The sequence below is a fragment of the Astyanax mexicanus genome, chromosome 19 (genome assembly GCF_023375975.1).
Source record: "Astyanax mexicanus isolate ESR-SI-001 chromosome 19, AstMex3_surface, whole genome shotgun sequence".
NCBI lineage: Eukaryota > Metazoa > Chordata > Actinopteri > Characiformes > Acestrorhamphidae > Astyanax > Astyanax mexicanus.
In genome coordinates this window covers 21,142,272-21,167,757 of record NC_064426.1, presented here as the reverse complement: position 1 = coordinate 21,167,757, position 25,486 = coordinate 21,142,272, and the positions used below count along the sequence as shown (strand labels likewise).

The 25,486-nt window shown below is 37.6% G+C and overlaps 1 protein-coding gene across 1 annotated transcript in view; it reads right to left on the bottom strand.

Moving 5' to 3' along the window:
• Positions 1–18,410, bottom strand: part of kcnh6a (potassium voltage-gated channel, subfamily H (eag-related), member 6a) — an 85,884-nt gene extending 67,474 nt beyond the window's left edge. The window contains exon 1 of the mRNA XM_007251112.4: positions 17,621–18,410. Within this exon, the coding sequence (XP_007251174.3) occupies positions 17,621–17,696 (76 nt within the window). The 5' untranslated portion in view covers positions 17,697–18,410. The remainder of the gene's footprint in view (positions 1–17,620) is intronic.
• Positions 18,411–25,486: the final 7,076 nt, after the last annotated feature.

Genomic DNA, 25,486 nt, shown 5'->3' with positions numbered 1-25,486 from the left:
GCTCTGTACTGTATTTAAAAAAATTTCCTGTCTCTGTTTGGACTTCAAAGCATAGGCTTAATATGACTAGTTATGGATATGCATAGTTAAATTAGACTATACTGTCTACACTAGACTGTAAAGTGCTTCTGTTTATTTACAATGAACTTAGATTCCTAAATTTCTCCAGCACTAAGGATGAAGCACTAGCAATGTCGCCAGACAGACCTACACTGAGGAACCCTGAGTGATGGCGATATTAGCTAGTGGTTCGTCTCAAATAACCTGTTTTAACACGGTAAACACGCAGGCTACAGTTTGACATTCTTAACTCTGAACGACGAAAGAGCTAGCGTTTAGCGGTTAGTGGCTAATGGTGCTCCAGCCATGCTAGCTGGGGTTAGCAGCAGGCAAAAGGCCAATAATACTAGCGCTTAGTGTGGTAAGCGGCTAATGCTAATACTGCTTCAGCCTCAGTGCTGGAGAAACTTCACAGAAACTTGTTTTTAACACTGTACTATAGTGGATTGGCTTTACTGCTCTACACAACTTGACTGGTAAAAACTCACATATAAAGCGCGCCAGATTATAAGGTGCACTGACAATTTTTGGGAAAACTAGTGGATTTTAAGTGCGCTATATAGTGCGAGACATACAGTAAAAGTTTGTATCCATATTGATTTTTGACAGTCTGGGCAGCCAAAAAACACATAAAATCTGATTTGCACAAAAACAGATTTGTATTTGGTTTGAAGTGCAACTATTGTGTAATTTGTACAGATGCTGGATGCTTTGGAGACACAAATTGAATTTCATGTCACTTACATGTTACTCACAATGCAAACTCCGACCTCATTAAATCAAGAGTGACGTGAAGCGCAGGAGCCCAAGAAAAGCATCATAGGTTAGTTACTACTTCCCACCACGTTACCACAGCAACCCATTTAGGACAAGCAAATCCAATATGATCACTTGTAAAAAATAAGTCATCTCAATATATCTGATTTGAGAAACAAATTCGATTTGCCTGCAGTCTGAACACAGCCTAAGGGTTATTTGTGGCTGGTCTTTGGTCAGGACGTTTTGGTGGACAGCAATTTATCTTACAGCTGCTTCCAGTAACCCACAAAGAACTGGACTTTATTGAAGTGATATAAACAGAGCCAAACAGAGACTGACCACACAGAGGACTCTAGACAAGCCCAACAGTGGCAAAAGAACAAAATGTCTGAAGTGGGAGAGAACAGAGCAAAGCAAAATTAGAAAGTCCACAAAAAGAAAACCCTGTCTGTGATGAAGGTCAGAGTATTGGACAGCACATTTTAATCAGAATAAGACCAGACGCCTGGAAAAGATTTTTTTTAGCGCTGACCACGGGCACCCTAAAGCCAATGGATTATTAGTCTCTCAGGTGCTGCTTTAAAAAATAAACCTTAAGACCTTTTGTCTATTTAAAAACCTAGTGATAAAACTTGTGACACCTCCCACGCCAAAGCAGAATGTTAAAGTGCTAAAACATTTAAATAGATTTTGTATTAATGTTACATTTGTCTTATTATTCTCTGTTTGTTTTTGTACCTACTTGTAGCTTTGTACTTTATGTTTTATTTCTAATAAAGGCATTTTGTCTATCTCCGCCTCCAAGATCTCATCATGACATTTAAAAATGAACTTTTCTCTCACTATGAAAGTCCCCAATCATCCATGTCCCACCTTCTGGCCTCTGTCACAACTTTAAACAACTTAAAGCTTGTTTTTCAGTTCAGGAGCTTTAAAGGGTTAAGGATTTTCAGAAAGGTTGTATGTTTATGTTTCTGATATACTGTATGACACACTGTTATCTATAAAACGGAGAAGAAACAGTGATAGCAGCCATCTTAGAGCCTTTTCAACTTCAGGAATTCAAGCATCAAGACAGCTGTTCCTAATATTTCCTGTGGGCCAGAGAGAAAGTCTTTAAATGAAATCTTAGCAACATTTTCTGCAATTGTAGACAAAAATACTATTGTTAGACAGATATATATTGTCAAATACAGTTTATAACTGCAAGAAAAAATGTAAATAACTAATTTTCTGCTGGCAGAATTTTTACGGACATTTTCTGTCACTTAAAAACATTAAATAACGATTGTTTAGATTTATTTACATTTAGTGTTGTACTTGGTAAACCATTAGCTGAACCATTTCTAATGCTGTAATTCTTAACAAATACTATACAATATAAATAATTGTATTTATAATAAACTTAAATTAAATCACTGTTTATTGAAGTGTGAATGTACTTAATGAGTTTTCTGTTTTTTATCTTGTTTAAACAATTCTTAGGAACTTTTTCTGTAATTTTACACAAAAATAGTATTTTTATTCTAATATATTATTGTCAAGTACAGTTTATAACTGCAAGAAAACATGCAAGAAAAAACTGTCATTTTCTGCTGCAAGAAAGTTAACATTTTTACAGTCATTTCTGTCACCCCTGCTGCCAGAAAATAACAGTTAGTTTTTAGATAGTTTAAAGTGTGCTGCTAGAAAATACTTAAATCCTTATTAAATACTATACACTATAAATTATTCAATAACTGCTACATATTCCTCTCTGGCATACCTGTAAGTGGTAATGCCTTCTATATGAGATACTCCAAGAATACAAATTACACCGTGGAACGAGGAATGTTTACACTTTACTAATTTACATACTACTTTGCCAATATATCTGGCACATTTGTGTGTGTACTATATGGACGAAGCATTGGCACAAATCTCTTTGCTTATAGGTGCTTCATTCAGTCCCATGTGTAAAATGAAGCATGACGAAAGTACAATACTTTTGTCCATAAAGTAGCATGTACTTTTCAGTAAAACTGGATGTATGAGCAGAAAATTATTTTGGAAAAACATCTTTATCACTTTTGCTGGAGTATGAAGTATAAACTTTTTATTAACTTCAGAAAAATTCAGAATCATCACTAGTTCTTTTTCTCCTTCATCAGCTGTTACGGCTACACAAATACCAAAATTACTTGAACTACACACCCAAAACTAGGGTTGTGCAATGTCATATCGTACACAATAATATCGCCAACATTTTTGAATATCCTGAACGATATTATACCCTGAAATATCGCCTACCCCTAAATATCATACTGTTCTCATTTCCCATTATATATCTTTATCTAGAGACTATATCTGTCCACTATCATTTATTTTACTTTAATCCTGGATATATAGAGATATTTGAAGTGTATTGTTAGGATTAATAGTATCATGACATTCTGGATCATTGAATTCTGTTATAAATCTAATGAAATTCTTGTATTTTTTTATGTAAATTCATTTTAATTTAGTTGCAGTAGTGTATTCTCAAAATATTTTTTATGTTTTGTCATATTGCCAAGAGTATCGTTATTGCAAAAATACCATGAAATATCGTGATATTATTTTAGGGCCATATCGCCCACCCCTAGTCCAAACCAACTCGATTGGAAAAGTGGTACAAGTAAGCTGTGGCAAATAAGTGTGATTTTCTGTGATCTCTCTCTCTATTCTCTCTCCCTCCTCCCTCCACCTGTGTCATCCGCTGTGTAATTATCTTGCAGCGGGAGGCCTGTGTTGTCTCTGTAGAGTCTGGCTCATTGGGCGAGTTATTTTTGCTGTGACACCTCAGCAAGCCTGCTGCTGTGAGCGAAAAACCCACTCAAGTGTCCAACCATCCACCCCCGACCACTCCCCACAACAACAGCAGCCAGAAACATACCCTACACAAGTACAGAAGAGCAAACGACAATTCCTAACTTTTAAACAGCAATGCAGTGTCCTCTTGTACAAAATCAAAAAGATTTCTTATGTTACTTCTGAGAAAATAAAGATTAGTAAAAACAGAAAAATTGATAATCTATGTGTCTTTTTAGGTGACTTAAGAATAATATTGTACACCCTATGCAAGGCTTGTCGCAATGCTCTTTGCTACCTTTCACCCTGTCAGCTGTCTGTTTTCACACCTTGCGTCGACTCCATCAAAAAAGCATAGAGTTTAGGAATAAATCTGCACTGATGGGTGTGGTGGTCTGAAAGTGAGGTGTTTAGGTAAATTTCAGGCGTGTTGCTATTTTGGCGGCGGAAAACACAGGAGCTCCACAGACTGAAACTAACCTAGATAACAGTCAATCATCAGCATACACCCCCACTTGTTAAACACACACAGAGAGTAAACCTTACTTTAACCTCAACAATAAACAGAAAGAATAAAATAAATAATTAAATGAGCTGCTAGCATGCATTCACTGTTAAGATAAGAATGCGACAAAGTCAGAGCGCACCTGCCTCTTAAACGGAATGACAATTAACACACTGATTGATTTGTTTCACGTTACGTCCAAAACACACCCATGATTAATTTGGAGAATTAGTACATGCCTTTTGCGCATTTCTCACCAAAATGAATAAGCATTTTTTTCCACAAGAGCGTGATGTCTTCTCTGATCGGACAAACCTGTCTGGCAAGGGAGCAAGAAAGTAAATACAGAAAGAAGGTTATTTATCCCAGACCAACATGTATATTCCTGCAGTGTGAAGTTGCTTTATTACTGTACACAGAAAAATTGTCTGCTGCACTTTCACAGCTAAACACTTTACATAAAATACACATAAATGTACCAGAGCAACAGCACCCTGGCACACACAAATGCTTGCACACAGTGAGGTAAATATAACACAGTGGTATAAAGTAAAAATAATCTTCTACACTCAATTTTCTTTCGTATTGTTCCTCAGACGCTCTTAATCTCTCTTGCTTCCTGCCCTGAGATCTTATAATACGGTAAAAAGACATTTCCAGACCTAAACCACACTACACTATTAATTATTAATATATATATATATATATATATATATATATATATATATATATATATATATATATATATATATATATGTGTGTGTATATATGTGCACATTTTCATATTTGCACTGGTGATTTTAATGTTTTTGTTTGTTTCAAATAAGTAAAATAAATGATTTAAATATATAGTTGTGCTGATCAACAAATATATAGGACTTTTACTCATTATTCACATTTTTGAATAATAGCCTAGCCTCTCATAGTGACAGTATAAGCATGAGATTACTCATGTCTGCTGTTATGTAAATACATTGTGTGAGAAAAATTATCGCTTTTTTGTGTTATAATTTCGGAAAAGGTATCGAAAAAAAAAGTACTGTTTGGGTGTTGTATCCAATTCAGTGTATCATATAGATTTTTTAAAAATTGCTTTGCTGTACACTAAAAAATTACAAGAGCTTTTTTTTTTATTTGAGCCTTTTCACATTTTCTGCTTTAAATAACAATATATTTAACTTGGAATTTGGAAAAAAATGTTGTGCATAGTTTTTAAAATTAATCAATGTTCATTTTAATTAAACATATATCTATAAAAAGCAAAAAAGTCAGTGAAACTGATTCAGAAACTGAAATGGTCTCTTAATTTTTTCACAGAGCAATGAATACTGATGTTTAATTTCTGTCCATTTTATGTAGGTAAAAGAATTAGCAAGCAGGAGTCCAGGATGTCACAAGTTGTTGATTTTAGTAAATAAAAACAGTATCACCTTCAAGAAGCCAACATGTTCTCATTGGAATATTCAAATAGCACATGTCTACAAATCTGAATATTCAAATAAGAGTTGTGAAAGTGCTGGTCCAGGGTTGAAAGTGATTTCTGAAAAGAACCTTCAAAAAAATCAAAGCGTGACCTTCTTTTCTTCACTGCGTCCTCTCTCCCGCTCTGAGTAGTAATTGTTTTGGTGGAGGAACTTCAGGATCACACTCATTATCACTGTTACACTGCAACAGATTGGATGGCACACACCGGTTGCCTAGCAGCTGCAAATTCACACTTAGCTTTACTAGGTTGAAGAGTACAGGAAGGAGTGTCTAAGCACATGCAAACACACACGCAAACCCACAGAGTTAAAAAAAAAAAAAAAAGCACTTAATGCAAACGACACAGATGACCAATCACAATTGTGGTCACATTCATCATATGTGTGATTACTATATATCTAGCACACGAGGCCTTACAGACTCTCACACGTCCTTTAAATATGCCGTAGAATGTATTTATAGATAGATAGATAGATAGATCTAGATAGATCAAATAGTAATCAAACTTGGTGCGGAATAAAACCTGTACCGAGACCACCAAAGGAGTTGTGACCTGGTCTCGATCTGAAGCAACTTTTATCTGAGCTAAACAGCTGTTCAGGTGCAGTTTAATCTGATTTATTACCAGATAATTACTATAGCTATGAACAAACATTGTCTCTGCTGATGCTCCATACTAATCTGCTATACTTAAACTACCTTAAACTGCGTTTAAAAGGGCAGCAGCAAACTTTTCTGCATTCAGTGTTACAGAAGCTATACACTACACAGATAGTGTGAACACAAAACCTTCCTGCTATATTTACCTTCTTGCTTGTGCAACATACATGCTTTTGAGGTTTATTGGGGCTCATTTTGGTGAGTTTAGGTTTGTGCCTGTGCGAAAACAAACCAAACCAAAGGGGGAAACGCTCCACGTAAACAAACTCGTCCACTGATCCAGACCAAAGAAACCACCTTGAAACCACCAAGAAAATGCCCTTAATTGCTATGCGATGAAAATTCATGATCATGAGGCTGATTCCTGTAGCAATCTGTGTTCTTATTAAATAGAAGGGTCTAAAGAGGTAAAGAGCTGCTCTAAAATATCAATAACACTGTACTCTTCCAAAATCACTGCTGCTTTTTACAATTTTGTTAAAAGCTATGATGAGGGTAAATATTGGGGGTGTTAATGTAATAAGTCAAGACCATTACATAATAGTTTTGGGGGTTTGGAATTGTCCCAATGTATTGACCTGTTTTGGTTCTGATAGAGGAATAACAGTGTTTGAAGCTCACAATGTGTTAGTTCCATGTACTGAACTCTCCTGATTCAAATATGCAAAGATAAATACAGTTTTCATTCTTGGGCACCTTTAAACACTGAAATATGCACAACTGCATTAATATATTTCAAATCTAAACACACTCGAGTTATAATTGAAGAGATTTCCACTTCACATTAAGTCGTTAATTTGAGAACACATTAAGGAATTCAATAAATCACCTAAAACTCTTCACAACATCATCAGCTTGTACCTTTACTCCAAGAAAGACACTCAGTCACAGGAGACATCCAGGAAATGAAGCACAGGAGTGTATAATATTCTGCTGAAGCCAAATATAACAGTGACATTTGGGCCAAGGCTGCATAATTAAGGACATATCAGTCAGCAGGGCTGACGTTAATGTTTTTTATATTATCCTGTTCCTACTGCAGCACTGCAAGGCAGTTTCACACATTACCTGACCAAACTTCTCTGTAAGAAAATAAATGGATAGCATTTTATGGGTTTGGACCAAGCCAAAACCATATAATAACATGGGAGGAGAGGGAGAGGAATTCAGGGAACATCAGTGGAATTCCGGAGGTTATTGCCTTGTGGTAGGATGTCAAACCTCCCAGTGAGATGTGGAAACAAGACTGAAAGATATGTATTAATACGCATAAATAAGTGAACAGGGTAGAGATTAGGGTGGGCTTAAAAAATATTTTTTAAAATCAATTCGGAAATCTAACTGAAACATGAATGTGTGAATTGGTAACAAAATGATTCAGGAAATCAATAGTGATACCCAAATTCTAGAACAGATTTAATTTGCCGTATTTTTTGTACTATAAGGGACACCAAATTATAAGGTGCATTATCTATGAATGTCTATTTTCTGGTATATTTTCATACATAAGGCACACCGAATTATAAGGCGCATTATGCAACATTAGTAAGGAACAGGGGTGTCATAATGTTTTCCTTCTAATTCAGCAGGTCTCGTTGCTGGGGGCCTGTAAGTAAATAAAACTGTAATTAAAAAAAAAAAATCTTCTAAAGTCAAATGAGCACTGGATGTTAATCTACACAGATTTCTCTCCTGAACAATTCTTATTTGGTTAAGTAAAGCACTTCCATTTATTTACAGTAAGCTTAGCTTTCCAGATTTTCACTAAGACTGCAGCAGCATTAGCATTAGCGACTAACTGCAGCACTAGCAGGACGTAAATGCCACCCGATAGCGCTACACTGAAAAAACCCTAGAGTTCTGCTAAGCCAGGGTGATACCAGCTAGCGGTTCATCCCACGTAGCTTGTTTTAACATGGTAAACAACAGTCCGACTACAGTCCGATATACTCACCTCTGAACGAGCTAGCACTTAGCATGATTAGCGGCTAATGCTAATGCTGCTCCAGCAGTGCTAGTTGGGGTTAGCAACTGGCTACAGTTTGATATACTTGCCTCTAAACAGCGCAATTAGTGGCTAATGATAATAGTGCTCCAGCCTCGGTGCTGGAGAACTAAACTGAAACTCCTTCATAACACTGCGTAGTGGCTTTACTCCTCCTTAATACCCAACTGGTAAAATGCATACATAAGGCGCACCAGATTATGAGGAGGAACTAAAGGCATGTTTTTCCTTCCAAAAAACTTCTAGCAAATCTTGAACCTTGGCTCACTGTTTAAAACTGTTAATTTGGCTTACGTGAAAATGTCATAATTGTAAAGAAAGAAAACATACGCAAACATTATTTAGAGACATTGTTGACCATGTTGTAAACATAGCATCTGAAGACACCATGCAACTAAGAATTTGATTGGTTTATGTAAAAGAGTTGTTGCTTTACAGCATGTGATCCTGTTCCAGTAGTAATGGAAAACATCGTTAAGATAAAAAAAAAAAGTAAAAGGTCTTTAGTGTTGGAGCTATCATCCATCCCCTGTGATACCACAGCCATTCTTGGCTTGCTCATCTCTGGCTGGGTGGGAGGTCCTTCGTCTCTATGCAGTGATCACCAGCACAAATATCTTTTAGCTGACCAACTGGAAATGGACAGTTCTAGTGTTATTTTAGCAGAGCAGTTCCAAAAGAAGCCTTGAACCCCCCCAAGCAATAGTGGCATTGTGTCATATCTGTGAAAAAAAAAGAAAAAACTTGTAGTCTAACAGTAGTTGTAACCTAGAAAGAGAATGTATTATTGAAGGAGGTGAGAGAACACAACTGAGCAGCTTCAGGGCGACTTCTTTACAAAAAGCGGAAGGAAACCCGGTCCTACCCCGAAACCACGGTTATTTCTAAACTGTCTATCTGGTGTGTGCGGGCGAAAAGAAAAAAAATAAAACATGGTAACAACACAGAGCCTACATTAACCATGTTTCACAGCAGGGATTGTGTGTTCAGGGTGATGAGAAGTGTTACTTTTCAGCTGGTGTCATCTGACCCCCCCACACATGGCTTGTAGCAAACTACAAACAGCACGTTCATCAACAGTCTTTTTTTTTCCAACAATAATTTTCCTCTTGCCACTCTTACATAAAACTCATATGTGTGGAGTGCACAACTAATAGTTGTCCTGTGGACAGTCAACCACTTAAGCTGTGGATTTCTGCAGCTCACCCAGAGTGACCATGTGTCTCCTGACTGCTTGTATTGAAGAGTGCTCAAAGCTTGTGATGTTTTTATAACCTAACCTGGCTTTAAACCTATTCTCAAATGTATCTCTGACCTGCCTGGTGAGTTCCTTGGACTTCATGATGCTGTTGTTCACTGGGGTTCTCCACTACCACTAAGGCCTTCAAGGAACAGGTGTATTTATACTTAGAATAAATTACACACAGCTTGACTATATTAACTAAATGAGTGAATTCTGAAGGTAGCTAATTGCAATGTTTTTTGTTTAGGGGTTTCAGAGTAAAGGAGGCTAAATACTTTTGAATGTCAAACTTTTTAGATTTTTATTAAGTTACAATTAAAACCATGTATTATACAGTTATGTGCTACTTTTTGTAGACTTAAAATCTCAATAAAATAAATTTAAATTTGCAGTTATAAGGTGACAAAATGTGGAAAAGTTCAAGGGCTATCAAAATATTTTTGCAAGCCACTGTAAGCAGGTTATCCACTGACAGGCAGCCAGTGTTGATTAACTAAGGGGAAAATATTGTTGAATAATATAGTTATCAATCTCTCACCAAGAGGTACACTACCCAAAAGTACCCTATGGCAGCTTTTTAATAGGGAAACAGAGGAAGCATTTATTTTACTATGATTTATTTAGTAACTACTACAAATGATGTATTTTGTAGATACTATATGTTTAATATATTATCTGAACTTTAAATGCTTTAACATCTAGCGTTAAAAAATTGTGATTAATTTGCTTATGGATTTAAGAAATTAGAGGTTAGAAGGCCATTAAACCATTTTAAATAAATAAATATCTTAAATTGGAAACATTAACGCTGTTTGGCTGTTTATAGTTTCTAGTGAGCTCAGAAACACCGGAACAGCAAGATATTCCTGTCAAAGGATCTGACAGTTCTACCACACCTGAGGTGCTGATCTGCTGATTTAGGATCGTGACACATCATAGGTGTTCAGACTGCGGCTCTTTCAATAGAAATCCCACACGTGCTTGTTCAGAAGGTTTTGTTCCAAATGACTGCAGTTCTCTCTTATCTCTAAAAAAGTATTTATCCTTTAGGCTGTACAGCAGGAAACTTGTAACACTGAGACTAATGTAATCTGGGTTTGATTAGAGTAGGCCATCCAACCTAACACCTCTGAGCTGACTAGCTTTAATAAGGGCTTCTAAATGGAGATGTCTGAATCTTTATCAGCATAGCCATGGTCACACAGTGGTGTGCGGAGAGAGTGATGCACACTTTATTTCATTACACTGATCTGGAGCACAAACTAGTGTCAGAAAGAGCTATTTATAACACTATCCCTGTGGTCTACACGCCAGACGCCATCCCATAGGACAGACACAGATAGATATATATATATATAGATATATATATATATATATATATATAGAGAGAGAGAGAGAGAGAGAGAGAGAGAGAAAGAGAAATAAAGAGACAGATTGGGCAACACTATGTCATAATAAAGCTAGCTAATTTAACCTTCAGCACAAATGTATGAATATTTGCCTGGTTTGAAACTATTTGGACGACTTTAAAGTGCACCTATTCCTGAACCAGATGTTCTATGTCTCACACACAGCCTTGTATAAACCTTATATAACCACAACACCCTGGGGCAGTCGCACATGTACCTTAGGTCACCATGTCCTATGCCAAACATCAGCTAGAGGTGTATAAAGTCCCCAACATTGAACTACAGTGCCCTCCATAATTATTGGCACCCCTGGTTAAGATGTGTTCTTTAGCTTCTCATAAATTGAGTTTTGTTCAAAATAATATAGGACCACGATGGGAAAAAAAGTAAAGTCCAACCTTTAACTCAAGTAAATTTTAAGGGGGAAATAAAATCCCTGACTAAGAAATAATTATTCTTCATAAAATCACCTGGTCCACAATTATTGGCACCCCTAACAATTCTTAGGAAATAAATTTAATAAAAGTATTTCTGTCACTTCTACAGTAGTTTACGAAGTTGATCAGAGTATGTAGAAACATTTAATTAGTAATTCACAACTTCCTGTTTCCCTGGGGTATAAATATGACGTGACAGAGGCCATTTATCTTCAACATGGGAAAGACAAAGGAATATACCATTCAAGTGAGGCAGATGTGTGTTGACCTTCACAAGTCAGGCAATGGCTACAAGAAAATCGCTACTCGCCTACACCTGTCCATATCTACTGTCAGAGGAATTATTAAGAAGTTTAAAACAACTGGAACAGTGGTAAACAAGCCTGGACGAGGACGCAAGTTTATTTTGCCACCACGCACAGTGAGGAGGATGATAAGAGAAATAAAAAGTTCTCCAAAGCTCACTGTTACAGAATTGCAACAAATGGTAGCTTCTTGGGGTCACAAAGTCTCCAAAACAACCATCAGGCGCTATCTACATGCCAACAAGCTGTTTGGGAGGCATGCACGGAAGAAACCATTTCTCACTCACAATCATAAACGCAAACGTTTGGAGTTTGCTAAGCGGTACTGGGACTTCAACTGGGACCGTGTGCTTTGGTCAGATGAAACAAAGATAGAGCTTTTTGGCAACAAATGCTCTAAGTGGGTCTGGCGTAACACAAGAGCTGAGTATGCAGAAAAGCACCTCATGCCCACTGTGAAATACGGCGGGGGATCAGTGATGCTGTGGGCCTGTTTCTCTTCTAAAGGCCCTGGGAACCTTGTTAGGGTGCATGGCATCATGAATGCTCTAAAATACCAGGACATTTTAAAACAAAATCTGGTGGCTTCTGCCCGAAAGCTGAAGATGGGTCGTCACTGGGTCTTTCAGCAAGATAATGACCCTAAACATGTGGCCAAATCTACACAGAAATGGTTCACCGCACACAGAATCAAGTTCCTCCCATGGCCATCTCAGTCCCCAGACCTCAACCCCATTGAAAACCTGTGGGGTGAGCTGAAGAGGAGAGTGCAGAGGAGAGGACCCAGGTCGTTGGATGATTTAGAGAGAATGTGCAAAGAGGAATGGTCAAAGATCCCTCTTTCTGTATTCTCCCATCTTGTGAAACATTACAGGAGAAGATTAGGTGCTGTTTTGTTGGCAAAAGGGGGTTGTACAAAGTATTAACATCAGGGGTGCTAATAATTGTGGCACACATGATTTGATGTTAAATAATTATTTCTTAATGTGGGATTTTTTTCCTACTGAATAAATTCACTTGAGTTAAAGGTTGTATTTTACTCTTTTTTTCCATCGTGGTCCTATATTATTTTGAACAAAACTCAATTTATGAGAAGCTAAAGAACACATCTTAACCAGGGGTGCCAATAATTATGGAGGGCACTGTATGAAGCTGTAGTTCTGTATTATGTCTAGAATGATGGACATGTAGATTCATCCAACACCTCTGAAATGAGTTAAAGTGGCAGAAATAATATTGCTACATCAGTATCTGACCCTACTAATGCTCCGTGTGCTGAATGTGATCAAATACTCCTCACTCCTCAATGTTCCGTATCTGCCAATGCAGTTATGTCCCGGGCAGAAATGTAAATGTTTACAGGTTTGGCCTAATTGGACACTGGATCTTGCTAAAAGAGGGCATAGAAATGCTTCTTCTGTTGACCTACCTATAAAAATGCTGTCAGAGTCTATTTTGGGTAGTGTACCTATTGGTGAGAGATAACTCTGAACTATCAGACATGCCTCTACAACGCACTCAAAGATATTTTGCCCAGTTCACAGACTAAAAAAGTCATCCAGCCACCCTCACCTCACCTTGTTTGCAGTGGTGTCATGAACGAGAAACCTGGAATGCTACAGACAGAAATTATACCAGCCTTAATAATGTTACCTACACAAAGCAAGGGTTTCCTGCCAGAGTGCAACACTTCCTTGGCCTGCACGGTTGCCAGATTTCTCACTAATCCAGCATCTTTAAGATCAACTGGAAGCCAACATTGGCAATCTACGATGCCATACGCAACCTGGATGCCTCCATACCCAATTTAATCTCATATCTCTTATTTCCAGTCTAAAGATGGTCCAACAAGGTACAAGATCCTCCTTTGTACAGTTTTCCTTACATATTTCACCATTACATTCAGAATGATAAAGTTTTAATTGAATTCTTTAACCCGTTTCTTGGTTCTTATGTTAGTAACAGTATTAATATAATCAATTTCATGAAAAAAACATTGGATAAGCTACAGTCCTCAACCTTCTGGACCAGCAGATCAACTTTAAAGTGATTGTGGAAGTGAAAGCTACACTTGCGAACTCTGTGTAGAGGTCTTTTGGCTGGAGAACAGTACATGGAGAGGACCGGGAACCTCATATCTTTTAAACAAAGGTAGTCAGATGTTCAGATGTCATACACTGAGGTTAAGCAGATGCGTTTGAAGGATCAGTGTCTTCTTTTCTTGATGAAGGACCACAAGAAGTGACGCTAATCAAGTGATGGAGAGGGTGGAGAAATGAGGAAGTTCAGATGATATCATGGCAACACAATCAGCAGATCTGAACCCCAATGAGAGCTTGTGGGACTGTATTAGGGAATACACTTATCGGCCATAACATTAACACCACTGACAGTTGAAGTGAAAATCATTGATTACCTTTATCTACATATTAGACAGCAAATGAGACGATCTAGGTTTGATTCTTGGTTGTTGAGCCCTTAAGCAAGGTCCTGCCCCTACTGCTCCCACTCTCCTGCTTGCTAGACATCTGGGTTAGAGCATCTTCAAAACGGCTGACAGGATTTGGTGTCTTAGTATGCAATGGTCAGTTACTACCAAAAGTGCTCTAAGAAAGGACAACCAGTTAACTGGTCAACCAGTTAAAGTGTAATTAGCACCCAATGATCACTGATTCGCTCAGAGGTCCTACCTCTAACTTCAAGACTGAAAGGCTCCATGGACATGTGCTCTCACAATCAGTGTGTATGTGTGTGTTCTCTCTTATGTTTTTCATTCTAGTTTATTGGTTTGTATATTTGACCACTATTTAAAAAAAACAATATTTGCTTTGGTTGCCATTTGCATTGTTTTACATTTTAACCTAATTGCCTTTATTTGCTAACCAAACGATGTCTATAGTATAAGCATTAAAAAATTTAAGAATTTCAGATAAATTAAGAAGCAGAATCACGTTTTAGCAGACTGTGAATTTTTCAAACACTGTGGATAAATGTTGAAAGACTAAAGAATGTCATAACCTTAAATCCACTTGCCTAATATTCCGCATGTGCCACCAAAGCAGATGTAACCAGTCAAGGCATGAACTCCCCAAGACTTCTGCAGTAAAGTACAATAGCCAGCCAGACAGACAGGTTTCTGATTCCTGCAGCCGGCAAAATATGATACTTCTATGGGTGTCACGATTTCGATATTTTATCGAAATCGATCTAAATTATGTCATAGTTTCGAGCATCGAAGTCAAAAAGATGATCGACGATCCCTCCCTCTAAGCTACGCAAGCGTGCACGTGTGGACATTCTCATCTTCTTAAAGAAAAACTTGAAAAAATAAAAATAACAGTCGTTTTGTCTACCCTGAAATATGTTAATAGTTTTGGTATCTTAATGAGCATCTTTCTCTCAGATAAAGTTAATAATATATCTTTGTTTAAAAAAAAAACTTATTTTAGTCATTCTTAGGGACTGAGTCTTATTTTTCATGTTTAACTGTTATAGTAGGATAGAGTTCAGTTTGTTAAGGCTATCATTGTTATATTATTTTGTACATGACTGTTCCTGTATTTTTTATTATTTATTTTATGTTGCACATTGCTGTTTTAATAGTGCACACTGTTGCTACCAAAAAAAGCCACTTGATGGCATTACACATCTTAATTACATTTTTTAAATTTGACCATTAGTGCCTAATGTGGTGTATTACTTGTATCACTTTGCATCACTTATATCAAGCCCACCTTTTGAAATAAGATATTGTAAATTTGTTGAATCAAACCAATGACTGACCATAGACTACTCTAAAACTGGCATAGGCCTCTCTGCTGTAAAAAAAAGAAAAACGAAAATTGAGTCAAAATTTAAATCAAATCGAATCGTGACCCTAAAATCGGAAATAAAATCGAATCGAGGATTTAGAGAATCGTGACTTCCCTAGATACTTCAGAAAAAGGAAGAGGCAGAAATTTTAACACATGACAGCAGGAAATGACAATTTACATTAGTTAAATTCTGCATATATGTCTTGTAAAAATGGTATTATTTAGAAGCAGGTAGGCTAGCAACAAAATAAAAGGCCATTATTTATGTTAGCTACCTGCCTGGCAGTCAGTGCTAGTAACTAGTTAGGACAACTTTTTTAACAGGATAATAATAAGTCCATTTAGCTTGGGCCCCCAACTGGCTTTAAATGGCCCTGGCACTACACTATCCGAGGCCACACTATCCACAATGCAGTTTAGTGAGCAGACTGCTAAGCTGACTGATTCCCCTTCGCGGGCACCCTTAAAATGACATTTCTTTACTGTTTATATTATAGCAGCTTTATTGGTTTGATATCAGGCTACTTTAGCTAAAAGAACACATGGCCATGACATTTTAGCTAATACAGTGTTTTACCAGCTTTAATTAGTATTATTTGTGGCAATTAAATACTTTTTTGTTTAAGAAGGTGTGTATGAGGGAGCGAGAAAAAAGTGTTAAGTGTTTTGTAGAATTTATCCTTGATACCAATCTTTTAAAAGCTCATAGTCGCATTAAGTGGTCTTCCATTATGTGTGTGTTCAGTAAGAGTAGCTTATGAAGTGTTTAAGAGCTTCTCTCCTCATAATGTGTATCTTAAATATAATAAAAACGGGAGCTTAAATTAGAGCTTATCAAGTGCTTTGTAGAATTTATTTCTTGATATCAGTTTTTTAAATCAGGAAATCACTGTTTCTATTCATGTTTATGTAGCTTGCCATTGGTGAGAGAGCACAATTGGCCTTGCTCTCTCTGGGTAGGTAGATGGCGCTCTCTCCCAAAATCACTCCAAAGGGTGATGTCTGCAGCACAAGGCATCTGTGAGCTGATGTATCGAGCTGATGTATTGGAACCGAGTCCCAGCACTGTCCTCAGAGTGCGCTGTGATGCTACTCGGCAATGCTGCATCAGCAGGAGTTCGAAAAAAACGTGTATTGGAGGAGGTATGTGCTAGTCTTCACCCTCCTGTTGTTGGGGCATCACTAGTGATATGGAAAGTCCTAATGAGTGGGTTGGATAATTGGCCGTGTAAACTGGACATTAAAGACCTTAGAGCTTATTTGTAGATTTTTTTTATATAAATCTTTTAAAACATCATATTTTCACCAAGTGGTCTTCCATAATGTGTGTTTAGTGATAGTAGCTTACGAAGCGTTTAAGAGTTTGTATTAGTTTGATATAAAGCTATTAAAAGGTAATAGTCTGCTTATAATGTGCATTTTCACTATAATAAAAACAGGATTTTAAATTAGAGCTTATCAAGTGTTTTGTAGAATTTATTCCTTGATATAAATCTTTTCAAAGCTTATAGAGCTTGTATTTGTTTTAATATCAAGCTATTAAAAGCTAACAGTCTTCGTATAATGTGTCTCTTTACTATATTAAAAACAGGACATTTAAGACCTTCAAGCTTATTTTTGTAGTTTTCATATCACTCTTTTAAAAGCTCTTAATCTCATCAAGTGGTCTACCATAATGTGTGTGTTCAGTAAGAGTAGCTTATGAAGTGTTTAGTCTGATATCAAGCTATTTAAAGCTAATAGTCTCTCATAATGTGTTAGTTTGATATCAAGCTATTAAAAGCGAGCTTTCTAAGGAAGTGTTCAGTGAGTTGTATCTTCACAAAAAGGAAACAAGACCTTGCCATAAAGCTTATAAGAAACATTAAGTTCTGAGATAGAAACAAACATAATATTTGAAAGAACTGTAAATAGTTAGCAAGTTAGCAAGCTAGCCAACTAACTAGGTTAACTATGTTCGGTTAACTAGCTAACTAATTAGCTTGACAATAATCCCTGAAGTCACACTGAGTAACGTTACTTCGCTAGGTTAGGTTAAATGGCGACAGCAGATTAATATCTGTTGCAGTAAAACACAGGCTGAGAGGAAGAAAAGTTCTTTCTCTTACTCTGTCCGTCGAATTTACGGATAATGGTGTCCAGGTAGGTGTTCTGGAGGGCGACGTGTCCGCGGCGGACCGGCATTTTCACACGCGGGGGGCTCCTGAAGATCTCTGGCTCTTTCTGCTGGTTTTCTCCCTGCGTGTCTCACGGAGAGTCGCTGAAGGAGGAAGGTGAGCAGCGGCCGCAGCGCATGTTGACAGCCAGAGCAAGTGTCGGTTGGTTAGTAGCGAAAGAAAGAAGGAAGAAACGAAAGAAATTAATCAATAAAATAAGAGAAATGAGGAGAGAGAAAAAGAAAAGCGGAGATAATGAACGAAACAAAACGCTGGCGAGATCCACTGGCGAGAGCCGTTGCCAGGGCTACGCGCGCGCACACGCCAGCGGCTCGAGACCTAAAATATAACTAGTTAACTTATAGTTAGCTCGTTAGTTAAGCTAGCCGGGTAAAATTATATACATTAAACACTTTCCCAGCGTTTTAATTCAAGGTAATAATAATAAATTAAGTGCTCGTCGCGCCCACTGGGATAAAGCACCGCTTCCCTGGAAGTTTCTGGAATTCCATATGGGACCGCGTAAGGAAAAATATAGTAACGTTAGTAATATAGGTATAAATTAAGCTGTTAATAAAGAAAGGCAGCCGGAGAGTTGGAGGCCTGCAAGCGAACAGTCTCGACTCCTGTCACCGACCCATATTTAATATCTCTCTGACTCCGTTTAGTGAAGGGAGGGAGTCAACTCGACACAGCTGTCACTTCTGACAGAGGCCAGATGCGCTCTGTTCACCTTAGCATCTCTCTCTCTCTCACTCTCTCTCTTTCTCTCTCCCCTTTCCCTCAGTAAGCTATTCCTCTTCTAAAAGACAGTTGAGGCTTTAAATCATGTCTAAACTGGAAGTAACTCCAGAAAAAAACCCTGTGGTTGGTAAGTTTTAGGGTGGTAGGATTTAGTTTGCCAAAATTCCCACGTATCTCAAAGGTGTGGAAGCCCAAAAAATAACGGTCCTACACTACATCATAGTTATGCGATAGTCAGAATTAGGCAAACCTAGGCATTTGCCTAGGGCCTCGACCAAATCTGTCCTCCATAGGGGCCCCCAAACCTGACCATCCCAGCTACAGTAAATACACCAAAAACAATGTTAATTTGTTACTTATTTGTTACTTAAAAAAAACATATTTCTATTAAAAAACAACAGAAATATCAGTAGAATACCGAATTAATGTATAAATACTAATTGTCCAAACACACATACTCCCCCTCCGTTGCTTGCATTGAACTAGTCCATAATATGATGACGTAGCAATGTGCGACACGATGTGTTTCCTCTAAATACATCCACGCCAAAGCAAACACTGGTAATTTACACTGATAGTAAATAAACACAAGAGTGTTACGGACCAAAATAAACGCTTTTTAGGAGAGATATAAGTTGTGTGTAAATATTTATAAGACAATACTTGACAAAATCTGTTTTAATGACCTTAATAAACATCACTGTGACAGTACTATTCACAGTTTCACCGCAGCAAAGGATGAGGACGTGAATCAATTATCTAACCAGCTGTTACTGATTTCTGCCCCCAATAACCCTTTTAATAACCTCCAATAGTCTTTAATAGTCTTCAGTAGCCTTTAACAGACTAACCTTGCAGCCGTGGTGTGTCCACTAAACTCCGTAGTTATAAACATTATGAGGTTAGCAGCGCGCTAACTAACCTGTTTTTAACGTAATCCGAGCAGTGACTCCGTGACGGCGGCTCTAAACTGCTGCTGTTAGCTGCTTGGGCTGAAAGATGAACTGTAGAGAGCTGTATTATCCGTTTAGTGGTGTTAAAAACTTTATTTCCTACACAGACAAACTGAAGAAAAAAAAAAAACGCTCCAGACTGACTGGCTGAGCCCAGTAGCCCGTGGCTGGGCTGTAGCTCTGACTGAGTGAAGAGAGCGGGTCTTGTGCTGCTGCTGCTGCAGCTCTGACTAGTGGTTGGATGAGGAACTGCAGCTTCCTGTAAACGCAGTTTCTCCGGCCATCCACACATAGCTCTGATAAACTGCTTAACTCTAAACTCCTGAATCAGATCGGCTAAAATCAGAGGAATATCTGCCGGTCGCCGATACCGTATTTTGGCTGAAAATCCGCCGATACCGATACACTGCCAATCGATCGTTCCATCTCTATTTATTTGGTTTATGTGTGTGTTTCAAGAATGAGGGCCCCTTGTTTATATTTTGCCTAGGGCCTCAAAATGGCTAGATCCGCCCCTGGCGATAGTAAGTAATTATTATAAGATTCTAAGTCATAATTTTAAAATAATAAAACAAATTAATGCTAACCATGCACTAGACGACTTTGAAAAGACTCTGAAAAGACTTTTTAATATACTAAAGTCTGACATCCTCTCACATCTAAAGATAAGTCACAGACTTTTAGTCACAGGCTAAGATTTTGCAAAGCTTGAGGATTTTGCAGGACCACTATTTACAAAACTGCAACTAGATTCTTTTTTTGATAATTTTAACAGGATCAGAAGCTGTTTAACTATGGAGCAGAAACAGAAGCACCTTTTGGCCACAGCTGCCATTGTATATGAATACTGTGATTTATCAGAGGCTCACAAATTTTGTCCCCATCAACGATTTTTTTGTATAGCAAAAAAATCACAGTTTCACTGCTATACATTTGCCTTTGTTTTAGATAGAATGAATGCAATTAAGAACATTATTCTTGCAAAATTAGTGTTTATTAAACTTGTTTGTATAAAAAATAACACTGCACAATAAGACAAAGTGCAAAATAAAATCATTTTAAATATAATGACTTTAAAGTGCTAACTGTGGTTAAAATACTGTACATATTAAAATAAAAACAACATATTTTATATAAGGCATATTAACTGCAAAATGTGTCCTTTTTCAAACCTCTTGGAAAAACTTTTGCGTTCTGTGGCTCTCCTATTTTTTGGTTAACATTGTTCACGTCACTATTTTCGTGAGCCAAGTCTTAAGACTTTAACACTGTTGATTTGATCTAAATCCCAGGACGAGAAAAAGACTGACTTAAACCTTCAGTCCTAACCGCCTTACACTGAACAATTGAGATGACGCAAGAAATTTGCTTGCGACAGCGAAATCGGCATAAGTATCTCATGAATATGACTTACCATCTGATAATTATGACTTACCTTCTCATAATAATTAATTAACTTCTCATAATAACGACTTAGTATCTTCAAAATGTATGCCCAGATATGGATTGGCACTCTGGTTGCGAGGTCATCTCCTCAGTGCCGGGTGTAGTCCTCCAGGTGGACAGTTGTTTCTGGTTGAGAGTACGCTATGTGCAATTGGCTGCCACTTATCACCCGTGTGTGTGTGTGTGTGTGTGTGTGTGTGTGTGGATGACTGCTAAGTGCTTTATATAATTCATTAATTTATTCATAGAGTATGTTTTCATATGGAAGAGATTTACCAACCTTGTCCGCCGAAGGCCAGCTTAGATCAAAAACAAGCTTTGAACTGTTTTTTTTAGCAAGATAGTGTTGTACTGGAACTTGAGTGTGCAAATTGGTCTGTCCTAAAATAACTTTTCTTACACCAAAACCACAGCAGCTAGCAATCTTAAGAAAGGGGTTCAGTGTGAATGCAGCCTGGAGTCAAAATCCACAAACAAATTCTAGTACAATTCCTGAGAAATTCCTTGTCAGTCTGATTTGTGAGCAAAAAATGATAGCATTACCTGGGAATACAGTGATGTTTGTGTTTCGTAAAAGAAAACACAATGGAAGTGTATTTAGTATATGATTCTAGAGAGAAGAAGTAAAATTCATTCTGCTTTTCGGTACATTTTTTATCAGAACATTGTGGAATTCATTCTATAATGTGAATTCTGTTGACAGTCAGACAGTAGCTCATCTTGTGTTGTGTTTAACCGTTAACCTCTTGATTGCAGTGTTGCATTTTGTCTTAAGATCTCACATCTGGTGTGCCCTATGTATGAATTTTACCAGTCAGGTATTACGGAGCAGTAAACCCACTCTGCTGAAGTGCAGCTTCAACCCTTTGACAGAAAATGTTTTTTTTTTTTTTTTTTTAAGAATTACAGTTTTGTTAACTTAGGTGCCCCCAGCAGGGAGACCTCTTGAATTAGTAGGAAAACATGGCAAAACCCACGTTCCTTACTAGTGTCACCCAATGCACCTTATAATCCGGTGCACCATATGTATGAAAACAGACCAGAAAATAGACGGTCATTAATAATGCGCCCTATAGTGCGAAAAATACAGTACTTTGCGTTTGTACAAATGTGCTCTGAAAAAGACAACCATCCTGGGCTAAATGTGGACTAAATCACACAGACTAAACATTACTATGCTTGGGCTAATCAAGGCCACAAAGGACTTATTTAGTTAAAAAAGAATGTTCGTATGATGTCTGGTGCTTGACAGAATATGAATTAGCCTCTGCGAGGCTCAGCTCTCTCATTGATATCACTATTCACTTGTGAATGGAGAGCATGTATGGGCACGAGAGTGACTGGTCACATGTAACACACGCACAGCAAGATGCCCATTTAAACCCCATTTTGTAGACTACTGATTTGAATGTCCAATCTGATTTCAGCTATGGTTCTGCTTCTCTGTGCAATACCGTGGTTTTGAAATCCAGACCCTTTCCAAGGGTGTTTTTTTTGGGGGGGAGGAAGAAAAAGAACGGTCAGTCAGAGGATGCGATTCAGTCCTGGAGTTTAATAACGTCCAAGAAGCTTCAAGATCAACAAGCCAATAAAATAAGATTAACACCCCTTTTTCTGTGAAGCCAGCACACTGTTGGCCAAATAAAGCAGCGGGACACAGCTGGAGTGGTGTATCTTGTCTAGTAGTTCGCAGAAAGCCAAATAGCGTCCAAACAAGATCAGCGGCAATATTTTAAAAATAGTTTCAGCTTTGTGAAATGTATGTCACCGTTTATGAGCCATAGACTTCAAGCTGTCATTTTCTGGCCCAGAAGCGTTTTGTCTTCTGCCGGGGTCTCTGACAGGGTCCAGAAACTCTCTCTGTTTTTTCTCTGTTTTCCACAGGTACATTCAGACTCACAGGGCCTACTTGAGGATGCTTTCTGGTATGGGTGAGTGGTGAGAATCCAGGTCATTTACCAAATTTCAGGGGGATTTAAAGTGTCTGTGTGTATTGTAGTGTTTTATGAGTGCTCAGGACCTTTTAGAGGATCAGGGTTTCTAAGGCTCAGACTGAAGGATTTTTTCTTAAATAAGATATGTTAAGATGACTCTTCACACTGGTATTTACAGGTCATCATAAACATCAGCGGAAATGTGTTCAGTATCTATACCTACCCTTTAAGTACTCTGCTTGGACCCCAACACTACTGTCTCTCTAGATTTGATGAGTGGCTCAAAAGAATCTTTGAAATCCGATTAAAACACCCAGACTGAGGTGCATCTGTATAACTCTGATTGAAATTGTATTTCTGTTCAGTATTCATACAATTTGATTTCTAGGCCAAAAATCAAATCTGTGCTGGCAGTTTGAACAAAGCCCAAGTGACTTTTGAAATATACTGTATGGACAAAAGTATTAGGGACTTATGTTCATTCAAAGTACCTTTAAGAATCAAGGGTATTAAAAAGAGTTTTTATCCCATTTTTGTTGAAGTAACTGTCTCTACTGTTAAGAAAATACTTTATTGTAGATTTTATTAGTGATGTCAGGATGTTGTAAGATAACAAAAAAGTATTAAAGGGAAAACATCTTTTTGGAGAACACAGTTCAGTTTCAGTGCTCCATAGCCCAATGCTGAAGGGCTTTATACCTCTCAAGCCCATGCCTGACAGTAGGTTTGGTGCCAAAAGGTTCATTTCTACTATCTGCTCCAGAGAGCCCTATTCTACTGGATATATTTCTCTGTAAGGACTAGACCAGCTGTTTGTGTTAATTTGTGTACACATCTATGCCAGCAATAGGTGCAACTTAAAAATATCTGAATGCTGAATGCATTTTTTTAGACAGTGTTTATTAACATTTGGACAAATAATAAAATCTAGTAAATTGATTAAATGCATTTGTATTCATCATTTATAATTTATTATACAATATATTACTGGTCTAAGCAGGTTTAGATGATTTAGCTGCACATGTCAGAGCATACAGGCCAGTGATATGTGTGTGTGTGTGTGTGTGTGTGTGTGTGTGTGTGTGTGTGTGTGTGTGTGTGTGTGTGTGTGTGTGTGTGTGTGTCACGATACAGGACAGGTTCTGTGTTTTGTCTTAGTGGTCTTGATGAGATGAGAGCTAAACTTAGCCATCAGCAGCACATACCTTGCTGTGACCCCGGGACAGTTGGGCAGGAGTGTGTGTTCGTGCTGTTTTGTGTTGTTGCTGATTGAGGTGATAGCAAATCAAACTGGAGTAAACCTGCTGCTTAAATATACACTGCCTGAGGGTGCCTTAAATATATTCATGTGCAATTAGAATTTTTTTCACTGTTATAGAAGTTTATTTTGTTGTATTTTTTAATCAAAATTTCAATAATTTAACATCTCTTAATCCCCTGTCACGTGTAGCGTATTTTTTTACTATAAGTCGCATTTAAAATCCTTATAATCCAGTGTACCTTATGTATGAATTTTACCAGTCAGATAGTGAAGTACAGCATTATAAAGGAGTTTCATTGAAGTTTCCCCTGGCTGAAGCAGTGTTAGCATAAATACATGCAATACATACAGATAAGTACATACAATAAAACATCCTGCTTGTTCATTTGGAAAAATATATCAAAACAACCCTTTTTCTGGTCAGGGTGATCTTGAATGGGTGAACTTGATTTTTTTTCCCCTGATTTGTCACTTTTATATTTGGTCATATATCGAATACATATCTGATTTGTGGGCATGCGACAAGAACGTGAACAGCCAGATCAGATTTCATGCATATTTTACTATGCGTGTGCTTATCATCGGTCGCTGGCAGTGGCGTTGTTCATAAACATAATAATGTGCAAATGTGTGCTGTTTTAGGAACAGATTTGTTCAAATTACGGACAGATTAGAAGGTTAGTGACCTTTCAGAATGTGAACCATGAGGGTAACCAAATACAATATGAGCAAAAAATCTGAATTAATTATTGTGGCTTGTAATGTAATTGTAGCATTAACAAATTTAACCTCAAATTTTGTGAGGTTTTTGCACCCCCTGCTGGCCTGGCATGGTTACACAAGCCTTTAAGGGTTCTTTTTTGGTAAGTCTGAACCTAGACATTTTAAGAATCTTGTTTAGAAAAAATGAAAAGATCTAACAATATCGCTGACATTTAGACATTTGTATTACAATTGTTTAGTTTGCCTTAAGGTGGGAATATAACTGCAGGGCATGAGTTGATTTGTGATTGCATTAATATTGTAGTTTTTCATAAACTGTGATCCAATATATGCCCCCCTTCTCTCTCTCTCTCTCTCTTTCTCTCTCTCTCTCTCTCTCTCTCTCTCTCTCTCTCTATTAGTTCCAGTAAAGTTTCGCAGTGGAAAATGCTCTATCCTGGTCCTCCCACCGTCCGTCTAAGCAGAAAGAGCGTTCTGAAGTGTTTTATCTGTTCCACATACCTCCTGCTGCACAGCCTGGCTCTGTTACTGCTGATAACTCGCCCCTTTCTCGCACAAACACCCCATTAAATACCATATCGCCATAGCAAAGAGTAAAACAGGGACAGAGTATACGTTAACCCTTATACTTCAGCTAATTTACGTTGCTAACACGTGTCAACTACACACACAGTTTGTGTAGCAATCAAATCTCCACAGCAATGCTTTAAAATTAGGTAGAAAGCCATCCCTGGATAGTTGAGATGGTTGTGATGGA